Source organism: Tetrao urogallus (genome assembly GCF_951394365.1).
Source record: "Tetrao urogallus genome assembly, chromosome: 16".
Taxonomy (NCBI): domain Eukaryota; kingdom Metazoa; phylum Chordata; class Aves; order Galliformes; family Phasianidae; genus Tetrao; species Tetrao urogallus.
The window spans coordinates 5,808,593-5,829,799 of NC_136829.1; the positions used below are offsets into that span (position 1 = coordinate 5,808,593).

The 21,207-nt window shown below is 47.6% G+C and overlaps 1 protein-coding gene across 1 annotated transcript in view; it reads right to left on the minus strand.

Annotated features, from left to right (window-relative positions):
• RIMS4 (regulating synaptic membrane exocytosis 4) overlaps positions 1-19,911 on the minus strand; it is a gene marked incomplete at both ends in the record, with an annotated part of 43,732 nt that extends 23,821 nt beyond the window's left edge. Inside the window, one exon of the mRNA XM_079543431.1 lies at positions 19,815-19,911. Coding sequence (XP_079399557.1) covers positions 19,815-19,911 — 97 coding nt within the window. The remainder of the gene's footprint in view (positions 1-19,814) is intronic.
• Between the last annotated feature and the right edge of the window lie 1,296 nt (positions 19,912-21,207).

Consider the following 21,207-nt stretch of genomic DNA (forward strand, 5'->3'; position numbering starts at 1 on the left):
TGCCCTTCCCGAGTCCTCAGGGCACCTAAAGTTTAGTTTTGGTACAGACTAAATTCAGAGGAAAGAGAACTGACAAGCCCAGATGCCTTAACAACATTTTTTCCTTCTCTTCTGTCCCACTGAAGCTCTTCTAAGAGCAAGCCACTTTATCAAACCTGGATGTGAACGAACACAGTCAGCAATGGTCTTGACACAATGAATCATACAATCTTTTGTTTGTTTGTTACAAACAATTAAGAGCATAGACATTTCTTTAGTGGGTGTGAAGCCACAGAACCTTAAAGTCATTCAGAAACTGGAATCATGGCGCAGAATCACACTTCGAATAGCATTTGTGTTCAGCTTGGGCTGGAATTACTTCATATTTTCCTTATGGAAATGAATGATCAAATTCACAGGAGTTGACTTTAATTATACACACTGTGTAACTTGTGTCCATTTGGAAGCAATTATTTGATCCACCGTGGAAGCAGAGAGAGGGAGAAGATGATCTGGTTTCCAGAAGGGACAAACAACCCCAGGCGTTCAGCTTCTCATTTCAGTTGCATCAGCTGACACTGCCACGTGCATCAGACTTCAGCAAAGGTGCTTTCACGTAATATCTGCAAATGCTGAGAAGTGAGAAGGCCAACGCATTTTTCCTTTCTAATTCTACACACTGCTTTGACTCCAGGAAGATCATCCTTGGCAGGTCCACAGCCATCAGTGCCTGCTGTGCCAGGCAGCTGCCACACACCCCACTAGGGATTACCTCAGCACAGCACGAGGTCCAGGCTCTGCCCACCATGGCCATGACTACCGGCTGCAGGCATCTCTGGGCAGCTGGGACAGAGGGGTCAGGCTTCCTAGGCCTGGGAGCAGGATAGGACCAGCCATCACAGTGGAAACTCCTGCTGCAACATATGCAACTCATGGTTACTTCAATGAAAGCAGACAAAGCCCCAGGTGACAGCACCAGGTCAGCAGCCCTGTCAATCACACTGCTTTGACAAGCATCTCCAAATGGTGACCAGTCAGCCATCTGTCACAGAGAAACACCACTCAGTAGCAAGAACTGGGACACTGACATCTCATTAGCAGGCTCCTAACAAACATCATATGAATAAAAAAATAATAAGTCAGGCAAAATCCTTCTCACCCTGAACTTAGAGAGATGCACACTGCCTTGCATCCCACTGAAACTCTCCCACAAACATGGCAGACACATAGCTGCCTCCCACATCTGTCTTCTGCACGCAAAATAAAAATCCCTGCTGATTTGAATTACCCAATGACACATAACACAGCAGCAGGCTCACCAGAGGCCCACGATTTGTGCCAAGTCCATTTTGTAAAAGGAGCAGAGAAGAACAAAGTGCTGCAGAGGACCTTGCCGATTCCTCTCTCTCGACCTCGGGAGCAGAAATGAGAACGGCTGATGGAGAAATACAAAAGAGGTAAGGCTGGTGATAAAGCCAGTGACAGTTTTGCAGACAACACTCACAGGAAGATCAAGCACATGTTACAGAGCAATATGATCTCTATTTAGAGGGAAGGAAGGTTGTAACATGGGAACTTATTAAGGCATGCAAGCAACACCTTTTCAGAAGGGAACACTGCGTATTAACCTTGCTTACGAAGCACCTGTGTCTGCACAACTTGCTTCACAGATCTGCATTTAACTTTTCCATTTATATTCTCACACTTAAAGACTGGGCCGATGTAAAAGGCCTTGGGATTTCTTGTCACGGGCACTGGCTGGGCCAGAGGAGGACATAGGAGCACCTCACACTTCAGAGACCCCAGGTCCCAACATGTTTACAGTCCCCAGTCATGATTAAACAGCACAAAGCAAACCCAGGAGCAAAATGTGTCCTCCCTCATCCTCTTGCAGAGCCACGCATTCAGGGCTCCATTTCCTTGCTGACAAAAAGGAGCATCACAGCAGCCTTCTCTCCACCAAGCAGCATGTAGAAATGTGCCACTTTTCTTCCTCCAGTGCCTTTTGTCGCTAGGGAAGAAAGCTGAACTCAGAACTTACCACTCAGCAAAGATGGAAATAGATATCCATTACTTTTATTTAAAAATTGAAATATCTTTGGAGCCTTTAAGCTTGTCCAGAGATAGCTAGCAAGTAAGGGATTCTAATTCATTAAGTTAAAAAAAGCCTTGCTGAAGTTCACCTTTAAAGATAAATTATACAATTTGAAGAGTTTGGGGAAAAACGCAGCTCATAAATTTAAAATCTGTATTGTAGATTCTGTTAATAATCTCTTTTGAAAAGCATTAGAAATGAAGATTACAAATTTAATAATGTAACACAGGGGAGGAATTATCCTCCTCCCCACATAAAAAGGCAATTTGTTCTTGCCTATAAATTGACTTTCTGTTAGTGCCATTGAAACCAGCATAATGTGCTAAAATTAGGGTCTGCCCCCCATGGCTCTGTGGCAACCCACAGCCAAGAACTTCTCACCCCAACAATTCAGAAGAAGGCTAACAAGGCGACACGGGCCTCCTCCCATTCAGCCACACCACCGAGCTGTCAGGTCACGGCGCTCAGGCTGCAACAGACTCAACATGACTTACACTGCTTCCACACTGCCCTTCCCTGCAGCTCACACAATGGTTCCGTGCATGTGGCCTCCCTGCTCCATCCACGCTCAATACAACACGACCTCCCCATCCCACGGAGCACCCAACTTCTCCCTCAGATGCTTCTGTCCAATTCCACATGTTCCTGCATGCAGCCGCCAATGCCCACACGGAACTCACTCAGAACCCTATGTTCAAGGAGCTCCTCCAACAGGAAATTGCATACAAACAGCTCTGCTGACAAATGTTAAAACTGCACCGTTGGGTCCCCACTGTCCCATATCCCACAGCTCCACTTCTAAGTTACCAATGGGTTACAACATTTCAGTAACAAAAGAAACCACTCTGCCACTTCTCAGTATCAGTACCAATCCATCTTACTTACCAGTCACACAATCTGAGCTCGGAGGAATGCATTTGTAACACCTGCTGGTGGTTCTTGCCATCATGTTCATGAATTGTCCCAACTCTTGAAAGCAAAGCAGCCAGCATTTGTTTGAGTCCCGAGGAGCAGCAGTGCTGCTCAGCATGCCCAGGAGGCGCCCTGTTAGCAGCAGGCTGGCATGCTGAATCAGCCTGGGCCCTCTGAGTGCTAATGGATGGCTGTGACAAGACATGCCTTCGCTCTGTGACAGGCCGCTTCTTAGGCTGCTGGATGACTCATTGCATGCAGTCATTAATAACTGCTTAAAAACTCCCCATTTACCTAAATGCTCAAAGAAGTTCAGTGGTTGGAATAATAGCAGAAAATGAACGCCAAGGAGATTTGTGATAAGCAAAGAACCCATTTACAAGTCTGATACATGCACAGAAAACACTTTGCAATCTCCACCACCCCTGGATTTGCCTTGCAGCCGAAGCAATCACTGGGTCACAACATGCATGGATGTTTGGTGCACGCCTTGTCCTTGGCCTACTTACAGAGCAGCACTGTATTTTGCTCTTGCTCTGCTACCCACTGCAACTAGAATCAGCTATAAGACCATACTTGATTTGGAAGTCTACTAAATGTAGTCCCATGGATCCATAAATGATTGCCACATCTTTCTGATACCCTGCAAGCCACATTCCTTCTCCAAGTGTCCTTCTGTTGTATCCCTTCTCCTTAGAAATTTTCTTTTACCAAACACAACTACCCTTTGAACATTACACAATATTGGTCTTTCATTTTCTACTGTAGATATGTGGCTTTCTCCCTTGCATTTTACTGTTGTCTAAAACAACTTTCCACTCCAGAAGCTCCCCCACTTTGCACAGCTGCCTAATGAACCTGAAGTGTGACATTTTGTTCTTCACAGGGAGGCATAAGGGAAGCTGTAAGCCACTGCTGTGAGATGAACTAGAAAACACCAAAGGCAGCAAGCCCTTCCCACCAGCCAGCACCAACACCCTCAATATCACCCACCATACGCTGCAAGTACACTGCTTGTACTAGGCTATCAATAACTCCATAACCAAATCTAAATGTCAGCTTTATGAAGCACAGACAAGCTTCTGGGAGCAAGAGAGTTCCCCAAACTCCAGAGTCATCCTATCTTCACTGTTGATACTCAGTTTCCTACTCCTACCTGGCTACTTGGATGCGTCGGTCATAAAACTGATCCACGATCCAAGAGGATGTAAATCCTGGAAAGACTTTCCAGAGCACTGCAAAACCTCCTCTGATGTCACCCAAACAGAAGGCTGCCAATCAGCACCAGCACTGGTCAACATTTTGCTCAGAACTTCAGGCAAACAAATCCATTTGCTGAAGTGCAGGAAGCAAAGATTAAAAAAAAAAGCAGGGAGGAATGAAGACCAAAGAAGTTTGAAGGGTTTATTTTTACCAGTAATCAATACCTTCTGGCAGCCTTCCTCCTGCTCTGACAATGCCAGTGAGTACAGTAACCCGTGGCAGTTTTGGTGCACTGCTCTACAAGCACTATTTAAGAAGCAAAATTTATTTCAGGAGAGAAAAAGAAAAAAGAACAATTAGAACTTCGACAGCAAGACTGTGACAGAGGATGAGTGTTGGGAAGACATTCTAAGTGACAGAGGCACAGTTCAGGAGCTCTGGTTTCTCTATCTCCCAGCCATGCTGTCCCTCCAGGAGCAGCCCCATGGAAATGGTGTGCAGTTCACACAAGATGTGCTCACACCTGCAGTCTGTGCTCAACATACCCCGAGCATCCACCCTGCACTGACACAGCTGTCCAAGCCAATCCATTACTAAATCAAAATGACAATAAAGCAGTTGGAAGGAGATAAATTATTGAACTCACAGCAATTTAATGCTCAAAGCCAAAACCAAACTGCAAAAGCTGGGAGCTGCTGACCACAGACTCTGGTGCTCCTTGGGACGGCTCTACTGACGTGCTTAGGCTGACAGTCCAGTGAAAACTGGAAAGAGAAAATGCTGCACCTCATCTCTTCCTTAAAACATGTCCAGTAATGACATCGGTTTTATCCCTCTGTACTGACTTTGGATACTCTCATATAACTGTTTCCCATCTTCACTCCACTGAAGCAAAGAGGCGGACGATGGGTAGATGACAGCAATCTATTTACTGCATCTGAACTCAATGTGTACACCCAGCCCTGCACAAGAGCCTGCTGAGATTTCTCCCAAGTGTAGTCCTTGGGATCTATTCTTTCATGGCTGGCTATTCCCATCAACTCCCATTGCAATGCAGCACAGGCATATGCCTCCAGGAGAGAACTGAACGCTTTAAATCCTTCCTGCCACAAGCAAAAGCATCCTGCATGGACGGCTGTCTTACAATGGAAAGGTTTTCTTATGGAAAGCATTATAAATAAACCATCCTTAGATAATTTCCCCCCCACATTTGAGTGTAACAAACAGAACTATATTCAAAGATCCCAATTATAAAGCAGGTGCGTGACAAACATTTCTCAGGCAGTCACCCATCCCAAAGGGACAGAACACATTCCATACTGATAAATGCTATATAGATGGTTATCTGTGAAGATTTACAGATTCCTCATATACACTCTGATGACAGAACTGACAAGACAAAGTCACTGCAGGCATCATTTTGAGCACTAATTACAGTGGCTGCAGACCACTTTCACCTCACAGCCCAGCCTCTGACACACCACAAATGAAAGGTTAAGGAATATTAACAGTGATTTTTTCCTAATAGCCAAGGCTGTGCGCTCAGCTCCCTCAGCTGCACCCAAAGTTTCCCTAACTTCAGTGCTTCCAATGAAAAAATTGTTTGAGTCCTGAGGAGCAGCAATGCTGCTCAGCATGCCCAGGAGGCGCCCTGTTAGCAGCAGGCTGGCATGCTGAATCAGCCTGGGCCCTGCTGAATGACATGCTGCAAATCTTCGGTCAAGCATCTCAGCATGACAGGATGGCATTTTGAGTTTCCATTGGCTTGCGCTGATTTGATACCAATCTTGACCTTTAAAGCACAAAACAATACAACAGTCATTCTCAGATCTTCTATTCTGTGTCTTAAAGGACGCAGCAGAGACAGGAGAAAGACAGGCACTATAGAAAAGAGAACGTCCACATTCTACTCCATGTCCTCAGCAGCGTATTTGCTAAATGCAAGACAGAGTTCAGCTCCTCCTTGAAAATCAGAATTAAGAAACAATGACAAGAAACCAGCAACAAATTCCAGCCCCAGATCAGGCAGCGTATCACAGACTTTGTCACATCTGCCATAAGACAGTCACAGCTACCCCCGATTCCCCAGTTATCCCTCAATACTTCCTATTGCACCACTATGAAAGATGCATCTTTCCAGGCTGTTTCTGCATACACAAAGCAGTTTTTCAGCACTAAGGAAACAATTCCAGTACAGAGGTACTTCCCTTAAGCCCCTAAAGCCACCAGTTAACAAATGTGATTCCAGAAAGTTTGGAAGCCCCCATGTCTAAGACATGAACTGGGTCTAACCCCAGAGCCAGCACGGCGACACAGATCCACTTGTGGAGTCTCCTGAACACAATATTGCCTGTTACTTCGGGGCAGCCATTACAGAGTCACAATATTTAGTCAACCTTTTCACTTCTACAGTCATTAATCATGCACCATTTAACTACTGGTTTGTCATTTACTCTCCTAATCCTTTTCAAATCTTTCTGCTTATTTTCACATCTTTTTTTAATCCCATTCTACGTGTCTTGCTAATTACACTCCTTCACTGTCATAGGCTGCTACAACACAGACACACTGAGCCAGAGGTGGCTTCATCACTTGCTGGCTTACACATCCAATGAAGAGCTGCTGCTGCAATATTTTAAATAAAGCAGTGTTACTGAAGATCACAAAGTGTACTTGATTGACTGGACAGCTACATCACACCCTACAGAAGGGAGGGTGAATAACTGGTTAGTGCTGTACTTGAAGACAGTGTTTCTAACCTTGCAAAGAACAGTAAGAAAGGGGAAAATTGGCTATGATTTCTGTACTCTTAAAATAAATGATTTTGCTCGTTTGCTTTCAAAGGGCCGTTATCTGCAGTTCCTGTTGGTCTCGGGGGACTCCCAGCCTCTAGAAGAGGGAACACAAGGCCAGCCTGAAAGTTGGAGGTCAGCAAAAGCTGAGATGTATCCAAGTGATAGATGCCAAAACCGAGTGATGGATGAACGAGATGGAAGCAGACATCACCTGAAAATTTAAATCCAATTGAATTACTCATGGCAAAAAGGAATAGAAGAGGCAGTGTGACATATATAATAAAGAAGGAGCTAAGGGAAACAGATGACTGCTGGGAGGAGCAGCAGAGTGGCTTCCAGAGGCACCCAGAGCATTACACAGACCAGAGTATGCAGGTCCACGAATTTACTCCATGCTCCCTCCTAGGAGAGGAGGCTGCAGGTCCCCTCTCAGCACCCAGCCCTATGAATACGTGCCCTCCTGACCCCCAGTTTTCATTTCATTTCACCTCTATAGCGAATCTTGATGTTTCATGCCAGTGATGCAAAGCTTAACACAGTGCATACAGAGTGCAGAGAGGCTACAAGACAAACTGCTTCACTCTTCTTGGGACAGTTAGCAAGTGCTGGTGAGGAACTAGCTGCTAATTTAGCACCTACAAAAGATGGCAGGAAGTACTCAACATCTCCACCTCCCAACCAGCACCTGGGAGGTGAGCTCACAACATCCAGAACAGGCAAAGCTCAAAGGGAGCTGAACCCAGAGCTCTGCTCAGCCCAGAGCCCATTACACACAATTTGTCAGAACCGTGCTTTCTAATTGAATCCAGTGTTCAACAACAAACCAGGAAAGACCAGAAGCCTCCCAGAACAACACTGTGTCCTATTTGGGCAGTTGCTGGACAGCTTCCACTTGTGGCCACAGCACCTTTCTTGAGAACAGCCAAGAATGCTTATGTGTAACCCCATTAGATTAGCTCCTAATTAATTTAGGACTGCAGATCAGACCTCAAGCATTTCCTTCCACCAGTAAGACCTACTGAAAGTGATAAAGAGGAATTATTATGCATAACACCTGCAAGAACTTGCTGTAAACACATTTGGCAGCACAGGGGGGTTCCTTTATGGCACAAACCATTTTTATCCATACCTAATATTTTCAGGTTTTCAAACGGTTGTCAGTGTGTTTGTAGAGACTGTTAATGAAGCTCACTGCTAAATGCAGTTACAATTCTGTAGCTATTAATACAGCGTGACATCAGTTAATGTCAGCTTCCCAGTGAATCACAGTTGCAAACTTGTAGGTGTTCGATAGCTGGTTGTCAAGTTGAAATAGAACACTGTTAAATATAATCCAAGTCTGTCCTAGTTCTTCAGCTCTTTTCCCCTTCTCTCACTGCCGCCTTAGTGGACTGAATACCTGCATGTCTGCAGAGATAAGCACAGGAAAATTAAGGGAGTAAATAGGTTGACTATTAGACCACTTAGATCAGCAAGTTTTAAAGTGTTTGCTTCTGACTGCAATTTCCTCTCAAATCTGACGACTGTAAGAGCTTAAGCTCAATGAACCTTTTACAACGTCTGAACCTTGAAAGGTTTACTCATATCAAGATGTTACGCTTTTCTGCTTTTCCTTCCTTACAAACCGAAATAAAAGACTGAGAATGTTTCTGAACACCAGTGTTTAACAGGAGAGCCAGCAAAATCCAGCCTTCAAACCATTTAGTGAATGTCAGTGACACAAGCAGAACGTTTCTGCATAGATGAACCCACACTCAGCAAAACAACCTTAAGGAAACAGACAGAAGCCTTGGCAGTTATTAACAAACACTTTGATCAATTGAACATTTTCAGTCCACAATGGGGTCCAATCACCCCTCCTAGATTCACCTTTTTCCTCAAAAATGCACTTAGCACCCTCCACAGCTGATCTCTGCAAAGCCAGTCTTTAGGCTCTAGGCAAAGGTGTTGAGGGAAATAAACGGTTTTATAAACGCCAGGAGATTAAGCAGAATGATGGCCTGAAATAAGACTTCCTGACTTTCACAGGAAGCCTGTCCTAGAAGCTCGCTGTCTCTCTGCAGCAGATGGCTGCAATGAACAGACTGTGAAAACAGAGTCAAATTCACCAACTAAAATGAGCTGTGGATAATTTGCTTGGTATTATTCCTAGAGCAGAGAGACAAATTTTGCCTTAACCAACCATCCAACATTTCATGGGGCTCCAGTAGGTAAGCCAGGAAGCATGGAGTGAAAAACAGAACACAGGGAAACACACCCAACACAATGCCATGGTAGAGGCACTTGGCTAGGGCTGGAGTGGAGGACTTACAGAGAATTAAGAGCATTTCTGCAGGCACAGAGCAGACGGGTCACAGGAACAGACCTCTGATTTGAGAGTGGAACTAGGAATTTAGTTAAAACAGATGAAAAAAGTTTATAGAAAGATAACTCGGGTCTCTGGCGTGGCTCAAGCACAGCACTGTGCCAAACAGGAGAGCTGAGAATTACTGCTGTGAAACTCCGGAAGAGATGTTCGCAAGTCAGTTTCTTCCCTTACGTTCAACCTCTACTTTCTCAGATCTTTCATTTATCCTCTCATTCCCTTCAAGTGGTTCCACCAGCTGGTAGAATCACAAGCCAGCACTTTATCGTACGTGCCCCCCTTATGCCATGGCAGCAGTGTGAGCACAGCCTTGCTGCACACACACACCAAGGAGAACGGCTCGCATCCCCAGCTACGATCACCCAAAGCTCATGCCTTTGAGGTAGGTGAATCATTAGGTAAGTGGCTGCCTCTATCTGTGCAATTTTCAGAAGTTGCTCATGCGCAATAACTAAACCAAGCCTGCTATACTTCCAAGTGTCAAACAGAAGTGGAAAATATCAGTGGTGGAATGACTGCTGGCTGCCATATAGAAATACCCTTACCTTTATTGTTTCTTGCCAAGCTTCTAGCTTATCAATAAAACATTGAGAACAGCTCTCTCTGTGTCAAGGGAAAGGAGCCAATAAACATGTGTTGTCTGCTCAGTGAAAAAATCCATGATGCTAATTTTGGAAAACATCACCTGGCAGAAACATATAAATACAGAACGAAAAAGGGAAAAAACAGACTGGCAACACTGTGAATCCTAGAGGGACACTGTTACTGCAGAGGAAGCAGCAAGAAATGAAGTATTTATAGGCAGCCCAAAACCACTGCCAGAGACAGGAATGGAAGCAGGAGACAGAGTATGGGACCCTACAGAGCCCTGCTGCCCAGGAACAGCCCCAGGTTGACAGCATCTGCAGCACAGGATGAATTACAAGAGTCGCTGTATTACGCAAAGGAACACTTGCCTTATTTAAGAGACCCTAAAGACCAGAGAGCATCGTGGCAACCATCAGCCCCATAGCTACCAGCAGTCCTGCAGAAACACGTACCGTTAGCAGCATGGCATTCCTAAAGGCCCCAGATGGAGAAAGCAAGAACAACGATGACAGTGAGCACCGACACCACCGCATGAGAACGAGTATCATGGGATGCTAACGTTGCCATGGCAATGTCCTCATACCGTGTAACATTTTGACACTGTCTGTTTTCTGGGAAGCAGCAAGGATGTGGCAGCCTGCAGAACCTGCGTGGAACGGCTGTTAGAGCTTCGCCACGGCTCCTGCTGCAGCCAGCAGCCAATTCCGGCTGCCCGGGGATTGGACACTGACCAATCTGGCAGCTCCACTTTCTAAAATGCAGGAGGAAGCTTTTAAACAGAAACAGCTCCATACATCACTCCGATTCAATATGCAGACTGCCAGGCTGAGCACTAGCCTGCACACCTACTTTCGGCATTTCTTGCCCCGGTTTCCAGACCAGCATTCTCAATGATCCTCCATCAACTTCTTTGAATCACAGAACTCAGATGAGCTCAGTACTCCGCTCAGCCTGGCTGTGTGCAGTGATTTAATACCTTGGCCTTTCTACTCACACAGAAACAAAAACCCAAGTCCTAAGGGATGTAGCTGTGGGTTATGTGATTCCCACTGGCAGATGTACGTGGATCACTCAGATAAGGTACAAAAAAGCGGTGTGTTTTCTGAGGAGCATGTTCTAAAATCATCACTGACCAAATGGGAAACATAACACCGGGGCAGCAACTCATTTTGTTGGTTTTGTTTTGTTAAGGGGGGGAACAGTGGACTGCAGTCAAACCTTAAAGTCAGTCTGGACCACTACCTACCTTTACAGTAAGCTTAACAAACCCACCACGAAGGTAAAAGGTCTGTACACAACTGCTACGGAGCAACTGCTCTGATCCCTTGGGCCACCAGTGGGACTTCACAGCAGTGAACAGAACAGTGAACAGAACAGTGAACAGAACAGTGAACAGAACAGTGAACAGAACAGTGAACAGAACAGTGAACAGAAGCAGAGAAAGCTGTTGGGTCTTGTTTGCCATGACAGAGCTATCCAGGAATGAGCTGACTCCAACAGCTGGAGGTCTAATGAGCACGAAAAAGAGGAAGAACCTTCTCATTTGTGTTCCTGGCAGAGTGATCAAAAAACAAAACATGGATGTAAAGCAGCAACACTTAAATCTTGAATCAAGTTTTCCCAACTTTTTGCTAACACTGTGATGACATGTATTGAAACAAGAAAGGAAAGGTAAATAGTAGAAATAATAGTAAAAAAAACCCCAAAACATCCATCCAGCCACCCAATCCTTCCAAGATGCTGAGAAGTTCTAAACGAGGAGCTGGTTTTCCAACAACAACAATCTTGATCTTCTTAGACATCTTGACTGCAGCACAATTAATGTGTTTGCCACCCAGGGGGCAGGGTAAGTTCCCTGCTCACTGTAAATACAAGAGGCACTGGTGGGCAGCTGGCAGGAGCCCCACATCCACAGAGCAGGTCTGGCCCACAGGCAGCTGGAATGTTACACATAAAGGATGGCAAGCTGCAGACAGGGACAAAACCACGAGTGGGAGACCACAACCTCCTCAGCCAGACCTGCCACCAAAGCAATAGTAGTGATTCAGTAACTACAGTTACCTTTATTCTATTAACTGCGAATCACACCTCACAGTCTCCCGAACTGAGTGCTGCACTAGGGAGGTAGGGGGCAAAGAGAGAAAGGAAAAGAGAAGACAACTCCTGATGCACTGGAGGCAATAGGTTTCCAAAGATGCTGCAGTTCACCCGTGACCCTGTTACAGAGCTGTACTTCAACTGCCAAAGCCATCCTCAAAACATTTCAGTATCTCCCGAGGACAAAGCACTTACTACAGCCATTTATTCCAACCTTCAAGTCCTGCATCCCAGTAGCACAGCTCTTGCTCAATGACAGAAACAGAATCCAGAGTGATGCTGATGGAATAAAGTAGTTCACCTTCCCAAATCAATAAGAGGAAATCCAGTAGAGGAACACATAGAAAGCTGTAACTTCTCAGTGTGGAAACCATTAAATGACCAATGTCAAAAAGCAACTGAGCAGCCAGGCAGCCATCGTGCAACCAGAAAGTGGCAGGGAGCACATCTGAAATGGGAGCCATGAGCAATGACAGGCCTGCAAACACCACACGCACACCTGGGGTGCTGCACCCGAGTGTGGGGTGACAATCCCCCTCTGCCAGCAGCCCTCAGCCACAGCCCTGCACCGTGCTGTTCTGTGCAAAAATCAAACCAAACCTGGCTAGGCCAAAACGCCAAGGGCTGAAAAACGAGGGAGAGGGATGAGACAGCAGCTGTCATCATCACAGTTGTTTCCTGATTATTAGCACAGGGCAGAACAGTTGTACGATGTGAAGTGTTGCTCCAAAGCCATAGTGACCAACTGTTTCCCAGGTCATTGGGAGCAACACAGTAGTACCTCTTAATTTCCAGGATGATTTAGTCTACATTGCAGGCAAAAGTGTCCTTCTAATTAGGAATCTTCAACAGGAAGAGCTGTTCATGGGAAGGTGCAGGACACCCTGCACCCCTAAGAGTAAGGAGGCGCTGGCATCAGTGTGAATTCCCCTTACTCAAAGTAGTTTTTAACAAAAACGTGACATTCAGCTCCATATGTGCTGTGCTCTCCAAACTGTTGGGCACTTGAATGCTTAGCTGGTTAGCAGCTCTTTGCGTGATGGAAGGTGACACAACGCTAACGGCACGAAGCTGAAATATGAATTATCTGCCACAGTGACTTCCCTGTGGCTGGATTTGGTTAAAAAATTGGGCTGCTGAGCTTTGCTTTATTCCTATATGAAATCAGACTGCATCAGGGCTTCCCAGGCTTCATATGCATGCAGTTTTGCAACAGCAAAACAAAAGATAACAAAAGCAGATTCAAGAAAGCACAGCTTGGTAACTAAAGCGGAGCCCAATTTGTGCACACCATAATTAAAGCAATGGCCCCCCACAGAGGCATCATTTGTGCTGCACGATCCCTGTTTTGACACACATTCCCATACATGTACCATAGTTCTACCCTCTTTCAGAACACAAAACCAAGTCTCCAAGGACCATCATTACACAGATGGGTATTGCATTCAAAGCGTGTTGAGGCAGCACTGGACTAGCAATTCTTATTCAAACATGCAAACAGAGCTTCGTGGCAGATGTCTGAGGGGGAAGGATGCAGAGGGGATGGCAGGGCTGTGACACCCATGTAAACCACATCTCACTGCCCTACTGAAATGTGTAGGCAACTTACAGACCACTTCCTCAATTAAAACATTCACATTTCTAATCTAACCAAGGCACTGAAACATGAGCAGATAGTGCTTCAGAATCTAATTGCACAGATAAATTATTTCTTAAAACAACTGCTCCAATCAAATCTAATTGCTCCCCTACACAAAGCAGAAACATACGGTCTGTCAAACAGAAATGTTGAAGCAAAGTAGTTACAGCATTTCATGACTTGTCCCGATGTAGAAATCTGACAGAGTAAAGCCTTCCTTTTAGCCTGGAGAACAGAGTGCTTTTGAATTAATAAATGTTGCATTAGAATTAATTTCACATGAAATAGAAGCAGTAAGGAAACAGTTTCTCCCAGGCAGAAAGCTTTTCAGGGACACACTCTTCTACTCAGAGTAAATTGACAGCAAAATAAAGGAAAAAGATATCCTTCCCTCTGTGGCTGGAGGGATGGCATCCAGGCAGCCCTGCGCAGCACTGCTCACAGGGCTGGTGTGTACAGCATCCTCAGAGCACCTGCAGCACATGTCAGATAGTCCCATTCGAGGGAAGGAGGTGGCATCATCGTTTCCCACTACTCAGTACTCTAAATTGTGTGACACACAATGTGCAACAACCAGTGCTATGGGGACAGCAGACTCCCTCAGAAACCCCATCAACTCACTGACATCCCTCCCCTCTGCAAACCCACAGCCAGATGACCACCAAGGAGAAGCTGGGAGCAGTGACAGGCTGTCCCCAGCCCCAGGTTGCGTTTCTGGGCAGAGCAAACCAGCCCGGCCCTCAGGGAGCGCTCTGCCTGCGGTATGGCACAGCAGGACCCAACATGTGCTAACAGAATTCTGCAAGGAGCTGTTCTGGGTGTAGAGGAAACTGCCACAGAGCTTAGTCTGTAACTGCAGCCCACCTCTCAGCAGCCACAAACACGAGCACCTCCCCGCATACCTGTTCGTTCCAAGGCCAATTCGGATCTGTCCTGCAGCATACAGCGCTGGTTAAGTCCTGGAGTTTAAATCCCTGCAGAGTTCCAGGGATGAACTGTAATTTCATTTGCGAAAGGTTAACAGGGAAAATGCTTAACATTACAGCCACGCAAATAATTTCCTTGTCCTGTGAATGTTCTCTGCGTGGATGCAGTTGCCTACCTCACCAGGAACCAACAAATCTGGTTTTGGAGCATCCTATAAACCTGTAACATCTTTTGGATAAAAGCTAGAAGGACTAAACTTCAATACAAATGCAGATCACGTGAACCCCAATCCAAAACAGTGTTACAACTGAAAAAAATCCATGGCAACTAAAACTTAAAAAGCTACATAGGAGATCTGCTTAATAACTTTATGACTCTTCAGTGTTTAAAATTATATAGAACTTAAATGGTTAAAATCAGAGAAGTCCAACAGATAAGGCAAAAGCATTTTCTACACTAACCTAACAGTGCACAACCAGCCCGTTATCCCAGCCCAACATTCAATGTTACATTAATATTTCACATGGCTTCTCTTCAAAGCAATTGATCACAGCGCGGTGCATCTGTCAGTGCTTGATAGTGTGTGTGAGCAGCTTCCATCTCGAGCTCAACTCTTCAGAACAAGCAGCTGCCACGAGGAAGGCCTGCTGTCAGTATCCAGGAGACATTTTGACTTTGGAAACCATTTTCTCCCTGCCACACCCTCAGTTCCAGCTGGCTGAGGAACGATTGCACCCTGTGCCTCATAGCATGGTGGGGTCACCACGCACACAGCCACTGCGCTGGGACCCCAAGCCATCACTCCACCGCCATGCGGCTACGGCCTCGGTACGTCACAGAGCCTCTCAGCTCCTCATGCTCCCATAGGTGTACAATCCTGAAGTCACTCAAGCTCATCCCTGTGCTCATGGTGTGCCTGGTCTTCAGGGCCACTGTATGGGCAGCATGAGCCACGGCTCATCTCCCAGACAGCTGCATCTGTCTCTTGTCAGAGCATACCTCAGGTGCCTTCTATCAGTGCAACCGGATTTCTTTCCCTACGAAACTGGGGCACAGGGTGGAAGAGAAAAGGGCTGGTGCATGTCTGCCCATCAGCCACAGCACAGCTGGAACAGACACCGGCATGAGAGGTGCTCCTGGATCCGGAAGTTCAGGCACTATCTTCGGGCAACCCAATCTCCAGTTCTGGCCCTGAGAGCACACAAGGCTGGCAATGCCATTCTTAGGAGACACCATCGAACCTGCAGATTCCACGGACTTCAAAGCAGGCATTGCCCCACCTGTGCCTGCAAGTACAGTCTGTGTCCCTGGTCACACAGGCTCCTGCATGTGAGCCCACCCCTCCTCAGAGCTCCCAGACACCAACCCCCTTACACTGACTGTCCCTGGCAGCAAAGCCACCTCCTTGCTTCCACCTGGAGCTTACTGGGTTTTGCAAGCATAGCTCCAAGTCTGCTACTGTTACTCTCCACCAAATCCTCACTTCAGCAAGCAAATGTTCAGCAGAACAGCCCCACTAACCTTGCAGACCATCCCCAGTCCTGGGTGAGGCTGCTCAAGACCTCTCTTGGCAAAAGGGTTTTCAAGCACTCTTCTGCAGCACTCAGGCCTCAGTTGCAACCTGCATCCAGACCTCACAAGCTGTCTACAAGGCAGGTTCCCACAGTCATCATAAATCCCCAGCACACTATTTTTAACCTATGTGCACTTGCCACTTGGCAGTTCAGGTCTTTCTGACACGCTGCCACCAGCAGAGCTGATTCTAGCCAAGGGCAAGACAAAGCATCATGGCAGATCCTCAGAACAACCAAGATTTATGTTCACACTTACAAATAAGGAGGGTTTCAGGCTCGCATCTCTAGAAACGTGTACATGCAGGGGGCAGCCACAACAGTGTTAGTGTGCTTGTGATGGACAGCAGCCAGTAAGACAGGAGAGCAGAGGGCCCTGGGTGGCAGGCAGGCTGCAGGCAGCCTATCACACCCCAGCAGGGCAGGGGAGCCACACAGAACCACCTGTACAATCCTAGTAAGTAAACCTACTTCGTAGCCCTAGGTACGTCTCCATTTGGACGTCTGCACTTAGTTTTCTGTAACCTCTTTATAGCCTACTACTCGATAACTGAAAAATTATCAGAGCGTTGGCGTTTCATAAGCTAAAACAACAATTAGGCAGATAATAACTGCAGTTTCAAAATCGTTAACTTCCACTGACATTGATGGGGACCCTGGTGGAGCGAAGAGAGCAGCACTGAGCCAGCAGGAAGCACGGCAACATTACCATTCGCAGACCAAAAGAGCGATTAACCTAGCGTCCTTACGCTACTGAGTGCAGACAGTAATTTCTGTTATTTCAAAGCCCCACTGCAGCTTACTGGTGAACAGAGCTCGGTGTTTGCTCAGAGTATCCTCTTTGTATAAGCAGCTGAGGAACGAGCAGGGTATTACAACACAGGAGTGTAAATTTCAGTGCCACTCCACATTGGTCTCTTAGCAGAGAGGCACACAGTCCTGTTTGCCACAGCACACACCAGGGGCTCAAGCACACACTCACTCACTGGCTCTGGAAGCATTCCAAAGATTACCACTTTCTCACTTCAGGTTCTTCCCATCACTGTCCTATGCACACTGGCCTGCTTCTCCTGCATGCTGTGTCACAAGCAGGCATCACCTGCATCTACTTTGCAGCTGAGAAATCAGTTCAAGCTCAATGGTTTCGTGGCAGGCAGAAAAGCTGTAAAAGATTACAAGAGTCTTCTCCTATACTGTCCAGAAGATGGACAGTGTAGAACAAAAGGGAAACAAACGTGCAGAAAAGGCACATTATGAGTCAAAAAGCAGATCCATCTTCCAAGACTAAATGTGGGAAATACCAGAACCCACACATACCACCAAACCCAGCTGGCAGCTCCTGCACCACCACACCTCTCAGCATGGGCACTCTGACCAGTTTCCTCCCACTCCCCTTCCATCTGACCCACCCTTTAAAGTAACTTTAGTGATAAGCTCAAAGTTTTCCTTGTTTGTAGATATGAGTTCTCATTTGGCTGCTTTCCCTTTCCACAGGGATGCCACAGTCATCCACCAACTCCTCGTTTTTTTTCCATAGGATGACTGTTCTCCTAAAGATGCAGCTCTCAGCTTCAGACAAGATGGATGATGTGTCAGTCTGAAATACGATTGTTACTTTCTCAGTGCCCATAAGATCAACTTTTTTTTTTTTTTTTTTTTGCTGTTGTCTCTTAAGGAGAGCACCTTGCCAAATGCAGCATTCATCTCCTTGATGGGGCGAGTAAGATACATATATATTTTTACTGGCTGGGGAGAGAGGGGGCAAGAAATCACTTTGCAACTTTAAGTGGTCAGCATCTCACTATTTCAGGGCTGTGCATAGCGATGAACATCACAGAATATCGCCTGGCACAATCTCATCATTTCTGTTATAAATCTCCCTTTCATGACATTTACTGTCTCAAAAAAAAATATTACAGGCTTTTTAGCATGAAAAAACATTACAAAGCAGCACACACTCATTCTTGCTGTTGGCTTGTACATGTCTGGATGCACATTAAGAAGCAGAAAATACAGGAACAATACTGCAACATCCCCAATGTACTGAACATCACCCCAGCAGCTTTGCTAACATGACTAACTCGGGCAGGCAAGAGCCACTAATAAGCTGATGGAGAATGAGGTCTTAATTGTAGATTCATTTAATTCAGAAACAAGCACTTGTGTTGCATTAAGAACAGCCTATTAGCATTCATGCATGAGCATTCAGTAAGTGTGAATAAATAAATACAGTTCTGAGCAAAACCATTTTTCTAGGCACTGGAACATAAGGTATTTGCTTCACCATCACTCTGCACAGAGCAAAGAGGTCAGGCACCAGGGAATGGAATGCTGTCCAGGGCACTGTGTCAGGTTCTGGTACTCAAACAGTCTCACCATTAATCATTTCTGAAGCAACAGTGCCAGGAGTTCCCAAAGCTCCTGTTATTGCCACGCATTCAAACCGAACCTGAACTGAAAATAAATAACGAGCAGAATTTTGAGAACAAAATTAAATATCTATCCATTGGGGGATGCAATCCTGTGCCCGCTCCCTGGCATCCTCGCAAGATGCTGATGACAATCACAAGTTAATCACACAGATGATGAATTTATTCTTACGTCAATTCCTCCAGAAACAACAACGTTAAAGGTGCAGCACTGCTGATTCGCCCATGTATTCCTGCTGGCATTTGCACATCCTGGGATGAGCTAACAAAGGCGCATGCCGGCATTTTGAGGGATGCAACCATCATGGTCCATGCTAAAACATGCCTTAGTTACCAACTTTCATCATTTGCTGCTCAGAGGATTCATGTTCAGTCTCTGGCACAGTTTGTACTGTGAAAAGCATCACTCATTTAGGATTGAGCCACTGGGGATAGATGAACTGTTCATACACTGCTCTCCATCCACTCCCTGGTGCGCCCTCACTCCCCATCTAGTTGCTGTGCTGCCCTCCACTTCCAGTGCCCTTCCTTTGCTACTGCTATCGCACTTTGCTCACTGATGACCCTCTCCTTAAAGCCTGGCTTTATTTTATGGGCACAGACAGAAATCACTGCAACCGTTCTGAAAGGATTTTGTACTCCTCTCATGATCCACTTAACCCTTATTAAATGGAACGATTTCCCCGCTCCAACATCCTGAAAGCAGCACAGCACGCTGTGCTAATGACAGCCCTAACCAATCATCCCGAGAGCTGACTGCACATAAATCAGCAGTCGGCTGGTGGCAACGTCCAGCAGCAAAACCACCTCCTCCCTCAGCCTCCCTCAGCGCCGTCCTTTAATGCCTCACACAGGAGGGAGCTCAGCACAAGGAGAGGGCTGAAGCTTCGGCTGCTCATCTTGCACATCGCGATTTTGCTCTCAGAAGGGCGAGCGCGTGAAAAAACATCCCTCCTTTATTCTCGCACGGGCTCCCTTGCAGCACCCAGCCCAACGCACACGGTGGGTCCGACGCACCTGGTGGGGCAGGAGGGCCCCGCAGGCACCGCACAGCCCAGCACGGCCGCGTCTGCTGCCCCGCACGCCGTGCAACCCCGGACAGATGGACACAGACGGACAGACGGACACAGACGGACACGCGCAGTCCCGCACAGCCCTCCCGCAGGGCGCTGCCCGCGGCCTCGCCTCCCCGCACCCGTCACCCCTCCCCGTACCCGCGTCCTCCTCGTCGAAGCTGTTCATGCAGGGGAAGTAGATGGCCAAGGCCTCGAAGGAGGCGGACAGGCTGAGGCGGCTCTGCGACCGCTCCATGAAGAGCCCGGAGCCGGGTGCGCCTCCGGGGGCTTCGCCCGCCGCAGCCGCCGGCGGCTTGGCCAGCTTGGCCGCCCCATTCTTCACTCGTAGCACGGCCCGCGGCGTCTTGGCTGCTGCGGGGGCCTCGGCGAGGCGGCGGGGCGAGGCGGAGCGGAGCGCGGAGCCCGGTTCGGAGCGCGGCCACCTGCTGCCGCCCGGCGCTCTGAGCGGCGCCCCGCCCCGCAGCCCGGCCCAGCCCAGCGGCGCCAATGGCGGCGCGAAGGGAGGGCCGGGCCGCGCCTCGCCTCGCCTCGCCGCTGCTGCTCCTCTCGGCTGTGCGGGTGCGGTGCTCAGCCGCAGGCCCTGCCCGGCGGGGTTCCCAGCGCCCCGCGGAAGCCCGTACTCGGCCGAATTGTGGCAGCATTTACAAACACGGACTGCACGTCCTTGCCTTTCACCCTCTCCCATCCCGTGTTCCCAGTTCCCTCAGCTGCTCCCCACAAGTCCCCACTGTGCTCAGACCCCTCACAGCCCCGTTGCCCCTCTCTGGACGCGCTCCAGGCCCCGATGTCTGTGTGGCAGTGAGGGCCCACAGCTGAGCACAGCACTCGAGGTGCGGCCCCACCAGAGCTGAGCACAGCGATGATCACCTCCCTGTCCTGCTGGCTGCGCTCTTTCTGATGCACACCGGGATGCTGTTGGTCTTCTTGGCCACCCTGGCACACTGCTGGCTCACGTTCAGCGAGCGTCGACCAACACCCCCAGCTCCATTTCTTCCACACGGTTTTGCAGCCACCCTGCCCCAAGCCTGTAGCAACGTGTGGGGTTGTTGTGACCAAAGCGCAGAACCCAACGCTTGGTCTCGTTGAACTTCATCCCATTGCCTCAGCCCAGTGAGCAGCCTGCCCAGGTCCCTCTGTGGGGCCTTCCTGTCCTCAGGCAGATCAAGGCTTGCTCCCTTCTTGGTGCCCAAGGCCCAGCACACATAGTGAGGACAGGTCTCCACAACCTGTTCCAACTAAGATGTTAGGCTGGTTTTGCAACACCATTTAATAGATCCTGGTAGGAATTCGGGGTGCTGCAGAAACAGAGTGAGTTTTAGCTCATTCCCAAAGGCTAGTTGCCTGGATTTCTCTCTTGGCACAGGGAATTGCTGGCACTGGCTCAGAAGCACCAGCTGTCCAGAGGAGCTGAACACTGCTTGCTCTGAAGTGGCATAGACATCATGACATCACCCCACCCATTTTGGGAACCAAGTTTACCTTATTCACTGCAGCTGAGCTTTAGATAGGGATGAGATGGAGCACATCTTTT